This window comes from Anomalospiza imberbis, chromosome Z, assembly GCF_031753505.1.
Source record: "Anomalospiza imberbis isolate Cuckoo-Finch-1a 21T00152 chromosome Z, ASM3175350v1, whole genome shotgun sequence".
Taxonomy (NCBI): Eukaryota; Metazoa; Chordata; class Aves; order Passeriformes; family Viduidae; genus Anomalospiza; species Anomalospiza imberbis.
Window position 1 is genome coordinate 26,009,141 of NC_089721.1, and position 19,081 is coordinate 26,028,221.

Here is a 19,081-nt window from a genome sequence, read left to right on the forward strand (position 1 = left end):
GAAAGGTACCATAAATTATTCTGGGAAGTCTCTGCTGTTTACTTATCTTCAAAACCTATATACTTGTACACATTTTGCTAAGGAAATTTGAACTGGAATGGGAAGGTGAATTCTTATGAGGACTACCTCATGAGGCTTATTAAAAGTCCCACTTTTCCATAAATATGAATGCAAAAGCATGGTAAAAAGAGACCCTTCTCAACAAGCCAGTAAATTAGGTACTTGTTTTCTGGGAGATAACTGCAATGTACATTATTCAACTCTTCAATGACCAAGAAGGCAAATGGCTTCCTGGCCTGTATCAGCAAGAGTGTGGCCAGCAGGACCAGAGCATGGTTATACCCCCGTACCCAGCACTGGTGAGGCCACACCTCAAATCTTGTGTTCATATTTGGGTTCCTCACTGCAAGGACATTGAGGTGCTGGATGGAGCATGTCCAGAGAAGGGCGATGGAGCTGGGCAAGGGTCTGGAGCACAAGTCCTGTGAGGAGAAGCTGAGGGAGCTGGGGGTGTTTAGCTTGGAGCAGACTCAGGGGAGACCTCTTTGTAGTCTACAACTGCCTGAAAGGAGAGCGCAGCCAGGTGGGGGTCGGCCTCTTTTCACAGGCACCAGGTAACAGGACAAGACGGTAGAGCCTCAAGCTGAGGTAGGGGAGGCTCAGGTTGTACATCAGGAGTAATTTCTTCACAGAAACGTGATTAGACGGGGCAATGGCCTGTCCAGGAAGGTGGTGGAGTCACCATGACAGGAAGGAACGACCGGAAGCAGTTCAGCCACACACGCTTTCCGCAGCCACTCCGAACCGGACCAGCTCCACCTCCGCGTCCAGCCCTGTCCCGCCCCGCCCCGCCCCGCCCGGCGCGGAGGGCGGGGCCCCGCTGCCGGAAGACTCAGGCGGATAGGGCACGCTGAGGGAGCAGGGCCGCTTCCGTCGCACCACAATGGCGAGCCCTGGGCGGCAGGCGGGCCGGCGGTAGCGGGCGGTGAGTGCCCTTCTCTTGGCGGCCGGCGGCAAGGCGAGGCCTGTGCCCACCGGCGGCCTGTGCCCACCGGCGGCCTGTGCCCACCGGCGGCCTGTGCCCACCGGCGGCCTGTGCCCACCGGCGGCCTGTGCCCACCGGCGGCCTGTGCCCACCGGCGGCCTGTGCCCACCGGCGGCCTGTGCCCACCGGCGGCCTGTGCCCACCGGCGGCCTGTGCCCACCGGCGGCCTGTGCCCGTCGCCCACCCTTTTGCCTCCCTCTCTCCCTCCCTACGTCTCGGTCCCCTCGTGCCGAGTCCTGCCGCGGCCCTCTCTGCTCGCGGGCTGTGTCCGGCTGAGGCGGCAGTTTGAGTTGTGCTGCGCCACAGTCCCTTCACCGGAGTCGGAGGTCGACAGGAGGGGGCTGGGGACCTTCGTTAACCTGTGGGAGGCCGAGGAGGAGCGAGCCGGCCGCTGCGGCGTGGCGGCAAGGGAACCCTGGCCCACTTAGTGTGTTTCCTGCGCCGGCATCTTAACACCTGCGCCTGGGTCCCGCTGGCAACTTGGCTGGCGCTGCCTGGTGGAGCTGGTTTCGCAGGCAGCCGTGTCCTGCCCATCTGCGACGGCGCTGACCCCCAGGGCAGCCCCCTGCTTGCACCTTCAGTCGTATTTGGGAGCCGGAGGCGAACGTAAACTTTGACTTTTCTGTTTCCTTCCCGAGCAGGGAGGTGTCATCATCCAGTCTGGCGGCAGGGTGTGGGCGTTGCTTCTGGGGATGACTCTCAAACAGGCTGAGTTTAGGTCACTCTGAAATTCGGGTTTGACAGCGTTTCTTGCCTAATATAGGAAGCAAGAGTTCACTTCCCGTATTTGAAACTTTTCTTTCCGCTCTTAGCTGTAGCAGCTGCATTTCCAGAGACGTGCATAACTGGGTAAGAATACTGTTCTTTAGGACAGGAATCCTATTTGTTTTGTTGCTTGTGTGGGACCAAAAAGCTATCTACATCTTAAGAGGGGCATAAACACTAAAAACCTCAGCCCTGTAAAATGCAGACACTGACATTCTTAAGAGTGTCTCTGTGGCCTGCACAACTTAAAAAAAAAAAAAAGAAAAAAGAAAAAAAGTGAGAAGTCAGGTACCCTACTTCCATATTAATGGCAACAGAAGAACAGAACATTTTGTGATGTTTAGGTGCTTGAAAATGCTCTTTTATGGCTCTTTACAGTTTTATCTGCATCCTTAAGCATCTACATGTATTTTGAAAGAGAAAATCTTTTTTGTTTGCTTGTATCTGTCTATATTTAAATCATAAAATACTCAGTGTTGAGGCAACCACTGCCACTTAACATGTTTTACACAGTCTCTTCCTGTAATTCCCCTTTCACAGTCTTCATGGCTTATTGGCAGCACTGAAGTTACAGCTCTGTGGAAATGTTTTGCTGTAAGAGCATAGAGGTAACCAAAGAAAGGGGAATGGGTGTGCAAGCAATTCAGTGGTCCAGATGTTTTAGACAACATTAAAATAATATGAAATAGGAGTGCTTAATACTGAGTAATGTGAGACCTCACAGTGGTGCACTGCCTAAAATGTGCAGAGAGTACATTGTTTCTAAGTCATTATATCCTACTTGCCTGATAGCTAGATTGCAGCTTAGCTTCTGCATCTCTCTGTCCTCTGATGATCATGATTTTCATTCTTAACAAGGTCAAGAGTGCCTACTGTGGGCAAAGAGGAATATTCCGATATGTAGAATGGCCTTGGGGCCATCCTTGCCTCCTTTTTTGTCTCCTTCAGCCATTCTTTCAAAGCTTTCCTGTACTGAGCTGAGACTGGTGTAGACTCTTAAAATTTTCTCTGCATTTTATAAACCACTCATAGGTGTTAAGATATACTAAGAGAAGAGACCTAGCTAAGTTTTGGACTGCCTTTTCTTGCCTTCGTTTAAACCAGGACTTCAATTGTTGAGATTTCCATAGCAGTTAATATCCAGTGTTCATTCCTTGATTGATTTTAAAATACAGCTTTAAACTTTTTGATTTCTAGGTGTGAATGGCTAAGTTGAACAGCAATAACCATGGGAGATGCTGCAAAACCTTGCTTTGCCAAACAAAATAAGGAAGTTTTGTATCCAGAAGAATTAAAACAAAGTCCTTTACAGATAGACTCCCAAGTCATGGATGAATATGGAAGTGGCTGTAGCAATAAAATAGATACCAGCCTGCAAAAGAAAAAGGGAACTCCAGGTCATTATGGAAGCAGTCCTCGGCGAGGGCCACGAAGTGTTTTGAGTAGCCCAACTTCACTTAAAAACACAGCTTACAGTGAAGGGTCAAAGTTGAATGATATCCAAAGAGACCAAATGAAGAAGTGGGTATCTGATGACCATCATGGTACTTCTGATACCTGGAGAGAGTACTGTTCTGCTCCCTGGATTCCTGGGCATGGCAGGACAAGAAAGGACTCTTTTCATGAGGTGGAAGGTGCTGGAAACAGAAATGTAAGACAACAACTTCAGGAAGATTTAATGAGCAAAGATGTGCCAGACATGCAGAAAGGAAGTTCTGGTAATCACATATTTCTTTGTTTTTGTATTGCTATCCAGTAAAGTAGCTTCCTATATGTGTTACTGAAAAGTAAAATTTCAAGATTCACTATTAAAGCAAAAAAAGTGGTTTTGTTCTCTCATGTATTGCAAACTGTTGACTGCTCTGTACTTCTAGCACTTCAGACAAATTGTTACAGCAAATAATACAGAACTTGTTTTATAGATTGTGTTGTCTTTGTAGTTTAGCCTGTGAGTGATTGGAGTAAATAGATTGCAGCATCTCTGTAGTGTCCCTGTTTGTTGCTTTCCCTGTACAATTTGATGGAATCTGTCAAGGCTGGTAAGAAATCTTTCAATTAAGCTGATAACAGGGTAAGATTTTTGGAGCTACCAATAAGGTCTTGAACAGTGTGTCTTAATGAGGATTGAAAGCAATGCCGTGTCAGTATTGTGAGAACTCAGTACAACAATAACACGAGTCTAGTTCTTCGTACATATTTAACTTCCCTGTGGGCCGTTGGTACTAATAATCAGAGTACAAACCCAAAGCATTGAAATGTCAGGAACAACAGCCTAAGGGAGGGTGAAGTGATCAATACAATAGTATTTTCATGGAATGTAAGTAAAGCAGAAAAAGGAAGCTTAAAAGAATATAGAGAATATAACTTGTGTGTGATGCTGCTAACAGGGAATGCCAGTTGACAAGAAACCTGTCTTACTTTATTTAAGAGTGGGAGCCAAAGACAGTAGTGATCATACCCTCTGCTGAGAAGAAGAGCTATTCCTGGTTGATGCTAGGAACTCCAGCAATTAAATGTCCTTTCCCTTGATACTAGCTGTCACTAAAAAGACAAACTGCGAACAGGTGTCCAGTGTCTCTCATTGTTAGAAGTAAGCTGCACACAGCTCAACCTCACATGAGGAGAGAGCAGAGTGTTTTCACAAGCTTTTTCTTCAGTTAAAGTTTTCTTTAGTTTCTTCTTTTACTGGATGTAATGAACTTTTTTCTGTGAAACTTCAGGAACTCACTGAAGGAGATTTTTGGAACCCCTGGCAATCATACTTGAGAACTTAAGGGAAGTGAGTTACTGATTGCAGGAATGGGCAAGTGTCTCTTAAAAGAAGAATTAAAATAGTGTGCAGCTTATATCTCGGGGGTCAGTTTCAGAACAAATAATATACTGTAAGTATTTGAAAGGTAACAAAGATAAGTAGTAAGTATGCATTTGTTAAGGAAAAGGTATGCCAAGCCCTAATTTATTTAAAATTGTCATCAGTCCCCTGTGGACGTGGGAAAGGCAGTTGGTAGGTGTTGCTTGTACTAGTACTGTACTACTTTGGATACTCTTTTGTGACAGTTCTGTAAATAAACTAGTGGAAAATTGTCTGGATTAAATTAATGTAAGAGGCTTGCAGAACTAATTAGGTAACTATACTCAGAAACTACTAAAGATTTTGTCAGTTAAAGAAAGTAGTGAGTGAACATGTAGCAAGTGAGGATTCTGTTCCATTCAATGGTTGTTATACTATTCTAATGACGAATGAAGACAACAGACCTATTAATTTTGTGCTCTGAAAATTGAATATGCTGTGGACCTGGTAGGAATGGAATGCAGAAAAGCAGGAAGGTCAATTAAAATAACTTTGCACAGTTGGAGAAATTACCTACATATAGGATGAAATACAAAAGATATGTAAAAGGAGGATTGTTTAAGGAGGAATATCAGCTGTGCAGATAAAGGAGGAAAAGTTGCCATAAAGCAATTTTTTTCGGAGAAGGATCTGAAATGATAGTGAATCAGAAGATGATAATGAGTAGTCATTGTCATAGGGTTGTGAGGCATGAAAAAAGACTCCCAGTCTGAAGTACCCCTTTTCCTGAGTTGTCCTCCATCCAGTTTTGGCACTCCACTTACATGAAAATGGAAGCTGTGCAAAGAAAAGCAAGAAGGTTGTCAAGACATGTAGGAAATGGAAGCTATTCAAACTGTGAACAATATCCAATATTTCTGCAAAATGAAGAGGGTTGGGAGGTGTAGTAGCAATCTTCTGTGTAGGAAGCTGTAAAAAGCTTCTACTTTCAAAGCTCCTACTTAGTACTGTAAAAAGCTACTACTGATGTAGTAAACTATATTGTTTCTTTTCCAGTAGATAGGACACAAAACAATGGGCCTAAAATTGAGCAGGAAAGGTTCAGATGAGGAATAAAAGACAAGTTTCCAAAGGTAAAGCTAGGGACATTCTGGAGAAGTTCATGGGCAGCTCATGGAAAAGGTACTTGAAGGCCTTTAAGAACAGGTTAGCTGAGCATTGCTCAGATTTGGCAGTGTTCCTTTCATCCTGCTGTGAAGGACAGGCATGGCATAGCTCACCTCTTGAGGTCTCTTCAGAAATTTAGTGTCAAGTAGCAAAATTACTAAAAATGTTTATTCTAGCATTTACTTGAAATATTTTGTGCAGTTATCCTTCTCATTGCCTTCATGTCTTCTTTTCTGTAGCTCATAAGGAGGTTTACCAAATCTGAGACACTGTTCTTTAGTACTTTATTTAATCATTAACCTATAATTAGATTGTCACTACTGTAACTACCAAATATTAGAAGTATTTATTTAGTTTGTAAATTTTTTTAAGCTACTTGTTGGCTACAGAAATAATTGAGAAGTAGGTAGTTGTCACAGGCTTTTCTGTGAAAACATTAATATACCTCCAGGTTCTATCCACGCTAATTAGTTAAAAAATATATTGAAACAGATGTGGCACATCTTAGGAATTTGAGAAGTGTCGATGCAAAAATGGAGGATGTGGGGAAGGTTCAGAAGTTCAGACTTCTGTTTCTGCTCCATGGAGATTCCTTTGGAGTACTGCTTCTACAACCTCTTAGGCCTAAATTCCCTTTATTGCCGCTTAAACTTCTGCTGCTGCTGAAAGAAAGACATTATATTACTGTCTTTGCCCTGGTACTGTTTTCACCACTAATACATGCATGCTGCATAGTGAACTGAATCAAATAACTGATCACAAATACACAACTCCGTTGTTACCCTTTTACCAATTATTAGAGACAAAAATTGTGGTCATGGGAAAGAAATTTTGTAAACTTATTTGGAAGAGGAGTTTATCTGGGGTTTTTATTTTGCCTTTTTTAATTACTACAGATTAAAGCCTCATGCTATGATAAACGTTTGGGAGTCTAAGGAATTTGCATGAACTTTCTTAGAAGAAGGGAATTTAGATATTCCAGGCATTGGGACATTCTGTATAACTGTACAAGTGAAAGGCAAAGTGTGGAAATCTAATAGATATTTTTATTCCTGAGGTGATTTTTACAGGTATTGGATTTGGGCCTATAGCAGCTTCTGCTTCAAAATGGTGATAAAATTCACTTTAAAGTAGAAGTGGTATTTAGATTGATTAGTTCCAGAGCTTTTGCTGTAAGCACAACAAGCTTTTTAAGCACTCTTATTATGACAGTTTTACAGCTTTATTAAAGCAATGTGTACATACTTGGCAAGTCCATTCTTTCGTCTCTGTAGCCAGCAGTGGTGCTTACTTTTTTCCACTTGTTTGTTTAATATTGTGAAGGTAGAATGATCCATATACTGGTTTAGCTGAAATGCAAATTACATTATCACCAGTAATAATCCTTTGTTAATAAATTATCATACTTGAGTTAAACCACAACAGTGCCGTATCAGAGTGCTGCTAGGTCTTATAAATCATTCAGATTGGCCCGAACTTTTTAATTCTGTCATACTCGTGGTCTAGCTTATTTGTCTACCAAAGCCTAGCCAGGCATCCGAAAATCTTTGGACATATTCTGTATTTTTGGTGTAATGACATATGGGCATATCTGTTGCATTTAGTTCTATTTTTTTGGCAGTTTTAACAAAGGTATCTAAATAAGGTAATTTTCTTCAGTGGAGTGAATTAATTAGATTTATTTGTAGTTTGGGACAAAGGCACTATAGGTGGTGATACTGATATACGCTTATTATTATCTGACTTGCACAGGACAAACTGTGAAACCAAACCAGGTAGGTGAATTGTGCTTTCTTTGACTCTCATGTAAGTAGAATGTTAATTAAGGAAAATATTTTTTTAAATGCAGTCTGGTGCTCTGCAGTTATTTGACGTGTTTGCTCTCATAATTCTTTATAAGAAATGAAGAAGCTTAGAAAACCAAGAAGACTGAAAAGAATTATAAAAGATGAGTGTGATCATGATGAAGTGGAAGGCCCAGTCATAGATGAATCTGTGCTGTCAGCAAAAGAACTTCTGGGGCTGCAGCAAGCTGAACAACGATTGAAGCGAGACTACATTTATAGACTGAAGAAGGTGCTGCTGTCTTTACTCATACAGATAGACCTCTCCAATTTTTTGTGCATATGAATATATTGTACATGGTGCACTTTGAAGAACATCTCTGACTGTAGCTAAAAAGTTTAGTTACAGAATTTAATTAACAATATTGCTCTTAATGAATTGTAAAAAGAAGAGGGTTTATCTTTTGGGGATTTTGCTACAACATTGATAACAGTTCAAGTTAAAAAAATTGGCTGCTCCTTTAGTTCATGGAATGACGTCAGATCTTAATTAAAATGCTGGAGTAGTTGTTTCTTCAATTAATATATTCTTCCATGGGCATTGGGTATTTTCTGCTGTAAAAGATAAGGTGTTGGGTGTGATTGACATGGTATCATTCTTCTGACATTATATTTGATGTGCAAACTTTTTGATGGCAAATAAAAGTGAAGGAAGCTAAAGTCAATGAGTGTAGGTTTCGGAGTTAGTCCATTGAACTTAGCTAGGGTACTGAATGAAGTGAAAATAATACCTTTATATATTTTAAGGGTTTTTTTACTATCTTTATTTTAGCAACCTCGAAGGTACCCATCAGCAAAATATACCTGCAAGTTGTGTGATGTTCTCATTGAGTCAGTGGCTTTTGCTCATAAGCATATTAAAGAAAAAAGACACAAGAAAACCTTAAAGGTGAGTTTAGCCCAAGAAAAAGTATACTCTGTAATTTAATGAAACCTTCCTTACCCTACTAAGAATGATGAAATGGCACTGCTTTTAAAACCATTCCACATTTAGTTTTTACCATGTTTCAATCTTTTTAAAAACTGTTACATAGTGATACTAATGAAAACAGTAAGTTTGGGACCTGAAGTTTGCAATGAGGAGTAGTTGGTAAGCCAGAATTAGAAGTTATAACCTATATGTCAGAATTAATATTTCAGTTCAGAAATACTGCAAAAATTAAGCACCTGTGGAATATTACAGATCTGTTTATATGTAAATGAAATAGATTTGTTTTGAGCATAAGCAACAAAATAACTTCAGCATAACACAAATTTTACTTTTTTTTTTTAAACATCTACTTTCTCTGCTTGAAGTGGACAAAATGTCTTATGCAGATTTTCTGTTTCTTCATCTTCAGCTCCTACCTTTTGACACTTCATAGGTGATGAAAGAATTGATTTTTTTTTAATGTGCCATATATATATATAAATCTCTGAATATTACTGAAGCCTCCTGGAGTATCAGATTCTTTATTGCTTCCAATTATCTACATTACCTGGAAAATTTGTGGTGGTGGTGGTGATTTTACTTGGGATGAGTTTATGGCATTCATTTTAGCGTGTAAAGCAACTCAAGAAACTCATTAAAACATTGGTCTTGTTATCTTGAAAGGAAAAGCAAGAAGAAAAACTGCTGACTGCTCTTCCTCCTCCAACGCCTTCCCAGATACAAGCTATTGGTGTTGCTATTGAAAATGTTGTGCAGGAGTTTGGCTTAAATAATGAAGATGTAGAAGAAAGGCTTAACATTAAAACAATGATGGAAAACTTGCTGCGTCAAAAATTGCCAGGTATTATTTGCAATTTAAGTGCTAGATATGCCAACTTATTAAAAACATAATAACAACAAAAACTGAACAAACAAAAAAATAAATCAACCAAACAAAAAAATCCCCAACAGATTATGAAATGAAAACTGAATTAAAAACCTTATCTCTCTAAATTCTAAAACAGCATGTTTAGTTACTAGTCTGTTGAACAACTTGATTTAGCAATATAAATCTGTTCCAGACTTCAATTACAATGGTGTTCATGACCCAAACAGGCCTGTAGTAAAAAGTGAAGATGAAAAGGATGTGGGAAGGATTTGATCTTCATGATAAGCCTTTACCAACAACAGCACGGAAGGCAGGATTTAGTAACAATTCTGGGCTGTTGAAGACCTTTCTTCTTTCCTGTGCTTACCAAAACCAGGTGTAGGTTAAAATCTATTAACAATGCTGTAGGTAGCTACAGACTTAGAGTTAGGCATACTGTAAATGAAATATTAATCTTTTTGTTGCAGAGTGTTCATTAAGATTGCATGGCTCCTCCTATAGCAGATTTGGTTTCAAAACTTCAGACTTAAACATAGATACCCAGTTTCCTGCCAATGTAAGTAAGGCCATTTTATTAAGTATGTGTTAGTGGTTTTGAATGTTTCCATCTTCATGTAGATTATATTGTAAATATATTTTATAGTGTGGTAGTAAAACTTTTTATAAAAGCCCATTGGGTAAAACAGAGGCGGTCTGGTCTTAAAATAACATTCTTCACAAAACTGTAGTCATCAGGCAGTGTAATACATCTTTGTGTTTTGTTGAAACTTCATATGAAAAAAATTAAAACATTTGTACTCTAGCAGTCCTCTGAGACAGATGATTATTCATATTCTCTAACAGCTGGAATAAATGACACTTCTGTGATCTTGTTTCAGTACTGATCCTGGTTTTGTATTGATATATTCATATATGCACATTTTGGCTACTAGGTTATATTTGAGCCATGAAACCTCATGGTTATTTATATGTGGAGTAATATGCTGTCTTTATTCATCATGTTAATTGTTTTTATGCATCTTTGTGCTTGAACTTTGAAAAGGAATTAAGGACATGATTACATACTTAAACTTACTGCTGCTGTAGTTGATTTGGCAGTCCTATTGTTAGAATTTAACATTTCCTTTGGGAAACCAAGAATTATCTAAATTCATAATGTGCACAGAATTCTAAAAAGCCATAATTCCAGTCTTTAACATGATGTAAGTCCACTGTGTCAGAATGCAGTCATATTTAAGCACACTGAAACAATAATTCTGTTCATGGGGGTTTTCCTACCATAACCAAGTCTTTGATAGAGGTAAAAATAACTTTAGTAACAAGTACTCTAGGATTATATTTTTTTCCTTCAAAGCAAGCAGAGCTCCTGTTCCTTTTGATACAACTTAATAATGGTGAAGTACATGTAGAGGTGGTTTTAAATTTTAGTTGTAGAAAATCACTTTCTTGACAGGTGGTTGATCCAAAACCAGCTTTATTCCTTTTATTGACAGATGACTCAACCAGATGTTCTCTTACTTGTGCAAGAAAGTCTCCAGAACAGTGGTAAGAAAAAATTGCTGGCTTCTCAATTTCACTAAATTATTACTGCTTACTATTGTTAAATTTCACCTCTGCTGAACAGATATATCACATGCTATTCTTTTTTTAGAAAGATATGAGACTGAAATATACTGCAGAAAAGAATACATTAGGAAAACTACTTTTGGTTTGACATTCAGTGTTATGAGGGCCAAAGTTCTCTTATTTTTGATGATGTGAGAAATTCCTAGTGGGAGGCTTTATTCTACATTATAAGTGAAGATGTCATTACACGTGAGGTAGACTCTGCTGCCCTCCCCAGCCTGCTTTATTAGCTATGCATAGTACAGAAAGCAGCCTAAGTTCTTTAACATGTAACAGAAACCCAGTAATGTACTTTCTCATTGTGGTCATTACCTGCATGTGTCTGTCAGTGCAGGTGATGGCCATGTACAGATGACTGCATAGAGGCACACGGGGTTTTTTCATATAATGAACGTAACTGTGCGCATTTATACAAGGAAGTAAAGTTTAAGATCCTTTTAAAAATTGCACTTACTCAAACCAAGCATATGCAGGCAAGAAAAAAAAAGGAAAATATTGGGTGGGGGGGCATGAAAACTCTATTCTTTTTAAATGTAGATTGCAAAAAGTAGCTTCACTGTTTTCTTGCCTTGCTTTATGTCCACTGTTCGGGAACCACGCCATATGGTTCAAAACATGTATGTTTACTGACCTAGATTTTCTCAGTGGCACCCCCACCATCACTGGATGTGCATTTTATTGTCTGGACCATTATGGTCTTTGAGAATGAGGTTATTTTTAAGTTAGATTAGAGGAAGAAGACCCAGATCTCTTAAGAATTTAGGATCATTACTGTATCAGAAAAGCAAGTAATATTTGCATTAACGTGTTGTGCAGAGTCTTCTCTGTAAGTGAGAAGATACAGGGATAGAGCATTAGGTGTTTGAGGTACCTTAGTGGCAAAAGCAAGATAATTTTTGGTGAAATTAGGTGTCCAGTTGGCTAAGTAACATCACAAAAATCTTGTCATTTCAGAATCTTTGAGTAAAGTATCTAAAATTGTTTGATAGTTTCCTCCCCTCCTGGCCCAGTGAAACCATAGGTTTCAAAAGGTTTCAAAAAATAAGTCTAGCTTGGATCAATCAGCACCACTAAGAGAAGGAACTACAGTGGCTGACAGCTGAATTATATTTGGAAAATGATAACAAGAATAAGAAGAAAAAAAAACAGAAAAAGCTTAGCAAAGGGGCATCATGTGGGCAAGCCTGTTCTATATTTACATAAAAGATTGTCAGATAACCAGGGAAAATAATTTCTTTCTGTATATTAGTGATGTAACACTCTGGTGTTTTTTATTTTTTGCACTAGTATTGTTCCATAGGTGTTGTAAGTCTCTCTGCATACCTCAGTTACTGAAGCCAGCTCTTAACCAAAATATACCTCCTTATTTTTACCTACTGTGTATATATGAATTTTGAAAAGTTCTGATTTTTCTCAGTATTTTCCTAACAGTCCTTATTGTATAGACCACAGTCTTCCTATCACATGTGAAACACATAAATCACATGTACTTTTTCTCAATATTAGTCATTATATTAGAAACTGAAATTCTACTTGTACTCTTCTAGTTGCATCCAGTTCAGTGTATTTTTTATCAACATCATGCTTAATGTGGCTTCTTCTTTTTCTTTTTCCCACTTAGAATCTTTTACGGAAGTTGATGCAGATTTCCATGCTAGAGTACCAGTGGTGGTGTGCAGAGAAAAGCAAAGGTCTCGGTTGTCAATTTGTGTGTTCTAATAGTATATAGCAATGTAAATTATATTACCACCTGATAAATGACGTTTCTGTACTAAATTATTACAGTTCCATGGATCTTGAAACACAAACTAACACTCATGGGCAAGTCATTCCTAGCCTAGAATAAGAGGGTAAGGGTTGTTCTGTCCTCGGCTGTGTATTTTTCAACCCCTTCAACCATTATGGCTTCCAGCATGTACCCTTACCCTTCCATTTGGGATTATTGCTTAAGCAGAAACTTTCCTTTCTTAGAGGTGGTGTACATACCATATTAAATTACAGATTTCTGTAAGGATAAGAACAGTTTGCTTAGCTTCGCTTGTATTTTGAGAACAAGTGAAAAATATTTTATTTTGCCCATTTGATGAATATCAATTAAGATTCATGAAACATTCTATAAACAGCTACTGATAAAAATATTACCAGTTATTTGGTGCTACCTTGATTTTTCAGTGTTTAAAAATATTTTATGTTGTGTGAAAACAGCATAGAAACTGTTTGATGGTGGGTGTGGTGCGGGAAGACATTTTTGTTTCATTAAGGAAATTAATACTATAACTTTTTCAATTCAGTAAATTAATATTAGAAAATATACTTAAATTTGAATTATATCTTAAAACATGTGTACAGAAAATTATAATGCATATATTCTCAACCTAACTATAAATCAAATTGGTATTGCATTCTGCTTTTCATGCAGAGACTCTGTCTTTGAGAGGCTGTCAAGTCTTTCCTTACAGCCTTCTGCTTCACTGTTCTGTGAGGTGTTATCTGACCTCTGGATGTTACAAAACCTTCAAGATCTTTAATTTGTTTTTGGATTTTAGTGGCCTTATTTGTAAAGTGAGTGCAGGGAATGAGAATGCTTGTCTAACAACAAACCATTTGGCTACGCTTGGAAAGCTGGAACCCACTATTGTACCTTTAGTGATTGCCTTCAGGTACTGGGCAAAGGTGAGAGTCATTTGTATTCCCATATCTGTGAATAAATAGTGAATTAACTTTGATATTATGCCTGTAGTTATGGTTTAGAAAATGGTTGTTGAAACAGCCCTTGGAAAAAGAGTTGCAATGAGGACATACATTGTAATAAATTGTTAATTTTTAAAATTATATAATTATCATTTGTGTATGATAACGTTCCATTAAATTTCAAAAATGGAATTTTAAGCTTCATTCTGCAGAGTGCAGAATGTAAGCATCTTGCTCTGTTACCAAACTAGTCAGAGGAATGCATATGAGATGGAATTGCCAGTTGCTCATAAACTTAATCCATCATGAAAAAACTGTTTGTCTCTGTTGTAGATGAAAACAATCTTGGGAATCAACATAACTTGTAAAATTTGTGTGTGTGCAATTAAAATATTAATTAAAAATTTAAAAACTTCTGACTTGTACTGTTATCTATGCTAAAGGAGCTATCATTTTTTTGCAAATGTGGTCTATGCTCTCTGTTTTGCCAGTCTGTGTCCTATGGCTCTTACACTGAAAATGTTATGGTAGTATGGTAGTAACTGCAGTAAATATGCAGGCCTTGAGAACAAATTGCATCTGGTAAGAGTTCAAAGATATCTGAGTTTCTGTAGTATTCAATGTGACTGACTTCTGAACAGTAATTAAAAGAATATTTTTCATAGTATCACTTGAAACTTTAATGGCTGCACAATTTGTTTTTACAGCTATGCTGTGTTGATCGTCCTGAAGAGGGAGGCTTGTCATCCTATGTGTTCGCTTTAATGGTTATTTTCTTTCTACAACAGAGGAAAGAGCCCTTTCTGCCTGTCTATTTGGGATCATGGGTATGTGTATTAATACACTGAATAGTATAAATGAGAGGACCAGTTGCTTGTGGTGGTATATAGTCTGTCAGCTTTATGCTACTCTGAGAAAGCCGTGAGTCCTTTCTGCAGGAATTAAGAATTGGAATTCATGTGTGAATTCATCATCATTCAATGACTACACTTAACTTTAGTATGCCTAGCTGTAGGGTTGCATTTCACAATCCTAGTCAATGAAATAAGTGCTCTGTTTCCCCTTCTGTGAATAAGGGGAGGTGGGCATTGAATAATGCATTTTGCAACAATTTACTTCCTCATTTTCTTCAGCCTTTCCTCCAGACTGTTGAGAACTCAATCCACATAGCTACATCCCAAAACAATGTCTTAGAATTTGCCATCTAATTCTCCCAAAAATAGACCATGGTTGAGGAGCACACTGGTGCACTGATACTATCAGAAGGGATCACATTAGGAGTTTACAGTATGCATTTCTTTAGTTTAGAAACGAAAATACATCTTGATGTCGGGAGTTGTATTATGGATGCCAATGCAGAATCCAGTTCTTGATTTGCATCCATAATACAACTCTAATAATTCAATTCCAATAACTGAATTCCAATTCAATTGTATTCATTGCACTTACAGTCTCTTATGTTTAGCATACATGTTCCAATTCCTATAACTAATTACAAGAACCTTGCAGTTAGCAATTTTCTCTACTACGTTTCTGACTCATTCGAAAGCACATGCACTTTCTAAGCCGGATGAGAAAAATGTCCTGTTGTATATGGCCATATAATTATAAGATACGTATTTATGCTTGTCTAATGTGCAAAGAAAAGGTTTCATGACACAGAATTACAGAATTTTCTGGGCAATCAGTTCCAATGTTTGGTCACTCACACACGTTCTTCCTCATAATCAAGTGGAACTTCCTGCATCAGTTTCTGCCCATTGCTTCTTGTCCTATTGCTCAGTACCACCTGGATCCATCCTCTTGACACCCTCCCTTCAGATACTCAGACATTGATGAGTTGCCTCAGTTGCCTCTTCTCAAGGCTAAACAAGCCCAGCTTCCTTAGCCTTTCCTCATAACTGAGGTGCTCCAGTCATTTAATTATCTTTGTAGCCCTTTGCTGGACCCACTTCAGGGGCTCCATGTCTCTCTTGTCCTGAGGAGCTCCGAATTGGACCCAGCACTCCAGATGTGCTTCACCAGGGTTGAGTAGGAGGACAGGATCACCCCCCTCACCCTGCTGGCAATGCTCTTCCTAATGCACCCCAGGACAACATTCTTGGCCACCACAAGCTGGCCCATGGACAGCTTGCTGTCCACCAGGACCCCCAGGTCCTTCTCCACATAGCTGCTTTCCAGCAGATCCACCCCCAGCCTGTGCTGGTGCCTGGGGTTATTCCTCCCCAGTGGAATGCAGGACCCTGCTTTTGTCTTTGCTGAATTTCAGACAGTTCTTCTCTGCCCATCTGTCCATCCTGTCAAGGCTGTGCTCTGGGGTATTAGCCACTGCTCCCAGCCTTGTGTCACCAAGACCTGCTGAGGAGGCCTCTGTCTCTTTGTCCAAATCACTGCTGAACAAATTAAACAACACTGGGCTCAGTATTGATCCTTGTGGGACACCCATAATGACAAGCCCATGTTTAGACTCCATGCCGCTGATTACAGCCCTCTGAGATCTGCTGTTCAACCAGTTTTCAGTCCACCTCACTGTATTTCTTGAGTGTGGACATCAGCACGCTCTTCCAAGAGCACTGACCTCTTGGGAGTTTTTTGTAGAGAAGTATTGGGAGAAGAGAGAAAAAGGTTGGGGCATATTCTAGTAGTGGGACAGCTTTTTTTAAACTTAAGTCTACTGCAGTGTGGGGACTAAAATTTAAAGTTCACATGATGTTTAGCTCTGTGTTTCCTTTTTTGTTTCTTCTAGATTGGAGGATTCTCATTAAACAAATTAACTCATTTTCATTTGAGAGAAGTCAAGAACGATGCTGTGGTTTGGGAGCATAACCCCACTGATGATCCTGATTTGCCACAAGAAACTTCCCTTAGAAGGGGCAAGGTCTGAACTTTTAAATTTTTTCCTGTAGTAGTGTAGCAGACATTGCTGTTCTCAAAAAAGAACAACAATGTATTTCACTTTGGTGCTTTTGTTTCAAAACCATGAGCTGAACTAAGGAATTGCACAGCTACTTGCTTCAAGGTGTGTTGTGTTTAGCTCTTGGTGCTAAGGAGCTGGCAGGAAAATAGATGTAATTTCTCTCTTTGATAAGACCCTGAATTTTAATCTATCCGGGATAATATTGTTTACACAGTTGGAGCAGTTTTATCTTGGAATTAGATTAAGCATATGAAAATTATTTTGTCTTTGCTTGGAACTGTTCTTACAAATTATTCCTACTATAACAACTTTGTAAGAAACCGTATCATTATGTGATTGCATGTTGTGAGAGTTAACAATTCACTTTAGACTTGGTGGGAAAATAGGCTGTATAATCCATTCTGTCCTGTGACATGAGATGTGCATTTTTCTTTGAAATTTATGAATTATGGCATAAACACTTAAAGAAGCAATTGTTAGTAATCACTGATGCTACTCTTTACTCTTGCTGCATTCTTGAATTTTGGAGCTTTATTCTATATCTTCCAACTTTTTAATTGCGTTTTTTATTGCAATTGCAGGAGTTGAGAACCAATGATAAATTCTGCCACACTAGATTACAGATGACATAAAGGAAGCATAGCAGTTAAACGCCTGTGTACTAAATATTATTTAAGGTTTTCTTCTGTAATTGACAGGTTCCCTTAGTATTTGATGTAGGTCAGCAGTGTTCAGCGCCTGTTGGTCAGCTCTGGCTTGAACTGCTTCGTTTCTATGCTTTGGAGTTCAATATGGCTGATTTGGTTATTAGCATACGACTCAAGGAACCAGTGTCTCGTGAACTAAAAGACTGGCCTAAAAAGCGCATTGCTGTGGAAGGTATATAAGTATCTCTCAACAAACTTCAAAGAACTGTAATTTTTATAAGGTGCTGACTTGGCTGTTCATATTGTGTGTTACAACTTAGAAATTTTTAATATTGGACTGGTTATAGTAGAATATTTTTTCCAAAAAAATCAATTGGTATTATTTTAGACATTATCAGAAAAAATTAAGTGAACTAAATAATTGTTTTCGGTACAATTTGTAGATCTTATGTCCCTACACAATGTTTAAAGAGTTACTAGCAATTCAGACTCTGTAAGGATGTAAGTGTATGCTTTTTTTTAAGAAATTAACTCTTTAACTGCTGGCTCACTTCTTCTTTCTACTAGACCCATATTCAATCAAAAGGAATGTGGCAAGAACTCTGAACAGCCAGCTAGTGTATGTGTATATTCTTCACTGTCTGAGGGCAACTTATAAGTATTTTGCCTTGCCTCAAAAAAAAAGTGCAAAATGGAGCAAAATACCCTGTTCAAATGCAAGTGAGGAGAAATCCCAAATGCTGGACCATGAAAAGGATGCTATAACGCATGAAGATTCTGACTTGCAAAACTTGGATGGTAGAACAAAAATGGCCATAGTAGAAGATAGCATAACGGAGCATACACATACTCCCAAGGAACATAAAATTGGTCCTTCAAACCTATGTGATGGCTCTTTCACAGAAGATGACTTAGCTGATGATATAAGTCATATGGGAATTGCCCATGAAGACTCAGACTGTATAATTGAGGAAGTTATTTCTGGAGATAATGAGGATTTTAAACCTAGTTGTGAAGAGACAGAGAGTGAAAATGAAGATGAAGAAGAGGAGGAAGAAGAAGAGCATGAACAACGAAAACGACAATGGGATACTATTTTGCCTGCTGAGCAGACAATCAACGAAGACAGTGACAGTGGAGAACTCCCTGTTATGATGAATGAGCATGAAGTAGAGTCATGTGGGATTTCAGACTTAGAAGGTTTTCAACAAACTGCACTTACAGAGAGTGATGAATTTGGCTTGGAGTGCAGTGGTATAACAGATGATAAGATTGACATTGATGACTATAGTAGCACTGAAGGTACGGATGAACTGGATGAATCCCCACAAAAATTCCTATGTTCAGCACAGAGTCAGATATCCCAAATGATTAACTCAGATGATGAAGAGGAAGAAGAGGAAGTACCAAGTCTTCTAAATCAGAAAGAAAACAGTGCTACCATTAGAGCTGGAGCTAACACATATACTGGATCTGGAGATGATGATGCACTTTCAGAGGAAGATGATTTTTCCATCCCCAGTAAATATGAAAACAAACAATTAAAAGAAAGTGTAGATGGACCTCTGAGGAACAATTTGAGTCAAGAATATCTTGTTGAGAAGGAAAGCCATTCTGAAGAGACCACAGCAGTAGAACAGTGCTTAGAGTCTGAACTTTTTTATGAATTCAGTAAACAAGCATTTACAAAGGGCAAGGTAAGCAAGCTGTATCAGAACATGAATGTATTGCTTGAGTTCTGTTAGAAGTTATATGAAAGTGTTGCTCCAATTTATTAAAGTACTGTACC

General features: G+C 38.8%; 1 protein-coding gene across 1 annotated transcript in view; it reads left to right on the top strand.

Moving 5' to 3' along the window:
* Positions 1–847: 847 nt before the first annotated feature.
* TUT7 (terminal uridylyl transferase 7) overlaps positions 848–19,081 on the top strand; it is a 33,372-nt gene continuing 15,138 nt past the window's right edge. The window contains exons 1-13 of the mRNA XM_068176009.1: positions 848–985; positions 3,008–3,528; positions 7,669–7,844; positions 8,385–8,501; positions 9,207–9,384; positions 9,879–9,967; positions 10,905–10,956; positions 12,659–12,728; positions 13,584–13,710; positions 14,436–14,555; positions 16,475–16,606; positions 17,344–17,524; positions 17,860–18,989. Coding sequence (XP_068032110.1) covers positions 3,039–3,528; positions 7,669–7,844; positions 8,385–8,501; positions 9,207–9,384; positions 9,879–9,967; positions 10,905–10,956; positions 12,659–12,728; positions 13,584–13,710; positions 14,436–14,555; positions 16,475–16,606; positions 17,344–17,524; positions 17,860–18,989 — 2,862 coding nt within the window. The 5' untranslated portion in view covers positions 848–985; positions 3,008–3,038. The remainder of the gene's footprint in view (positions 986–3,007; positions 3,529–7,668; positions 7,845–8,384; positions 8,502–9,206; positions 9,385–9,878; positions 9,968–10,904; positions 10,957–12,658; positions 12,729–13,583; positions 13,711–14,435; positions 14,556–16,474; positions 16,607–17,343; positions 17,525–17,859; positions 18,990–19,081) is intronic.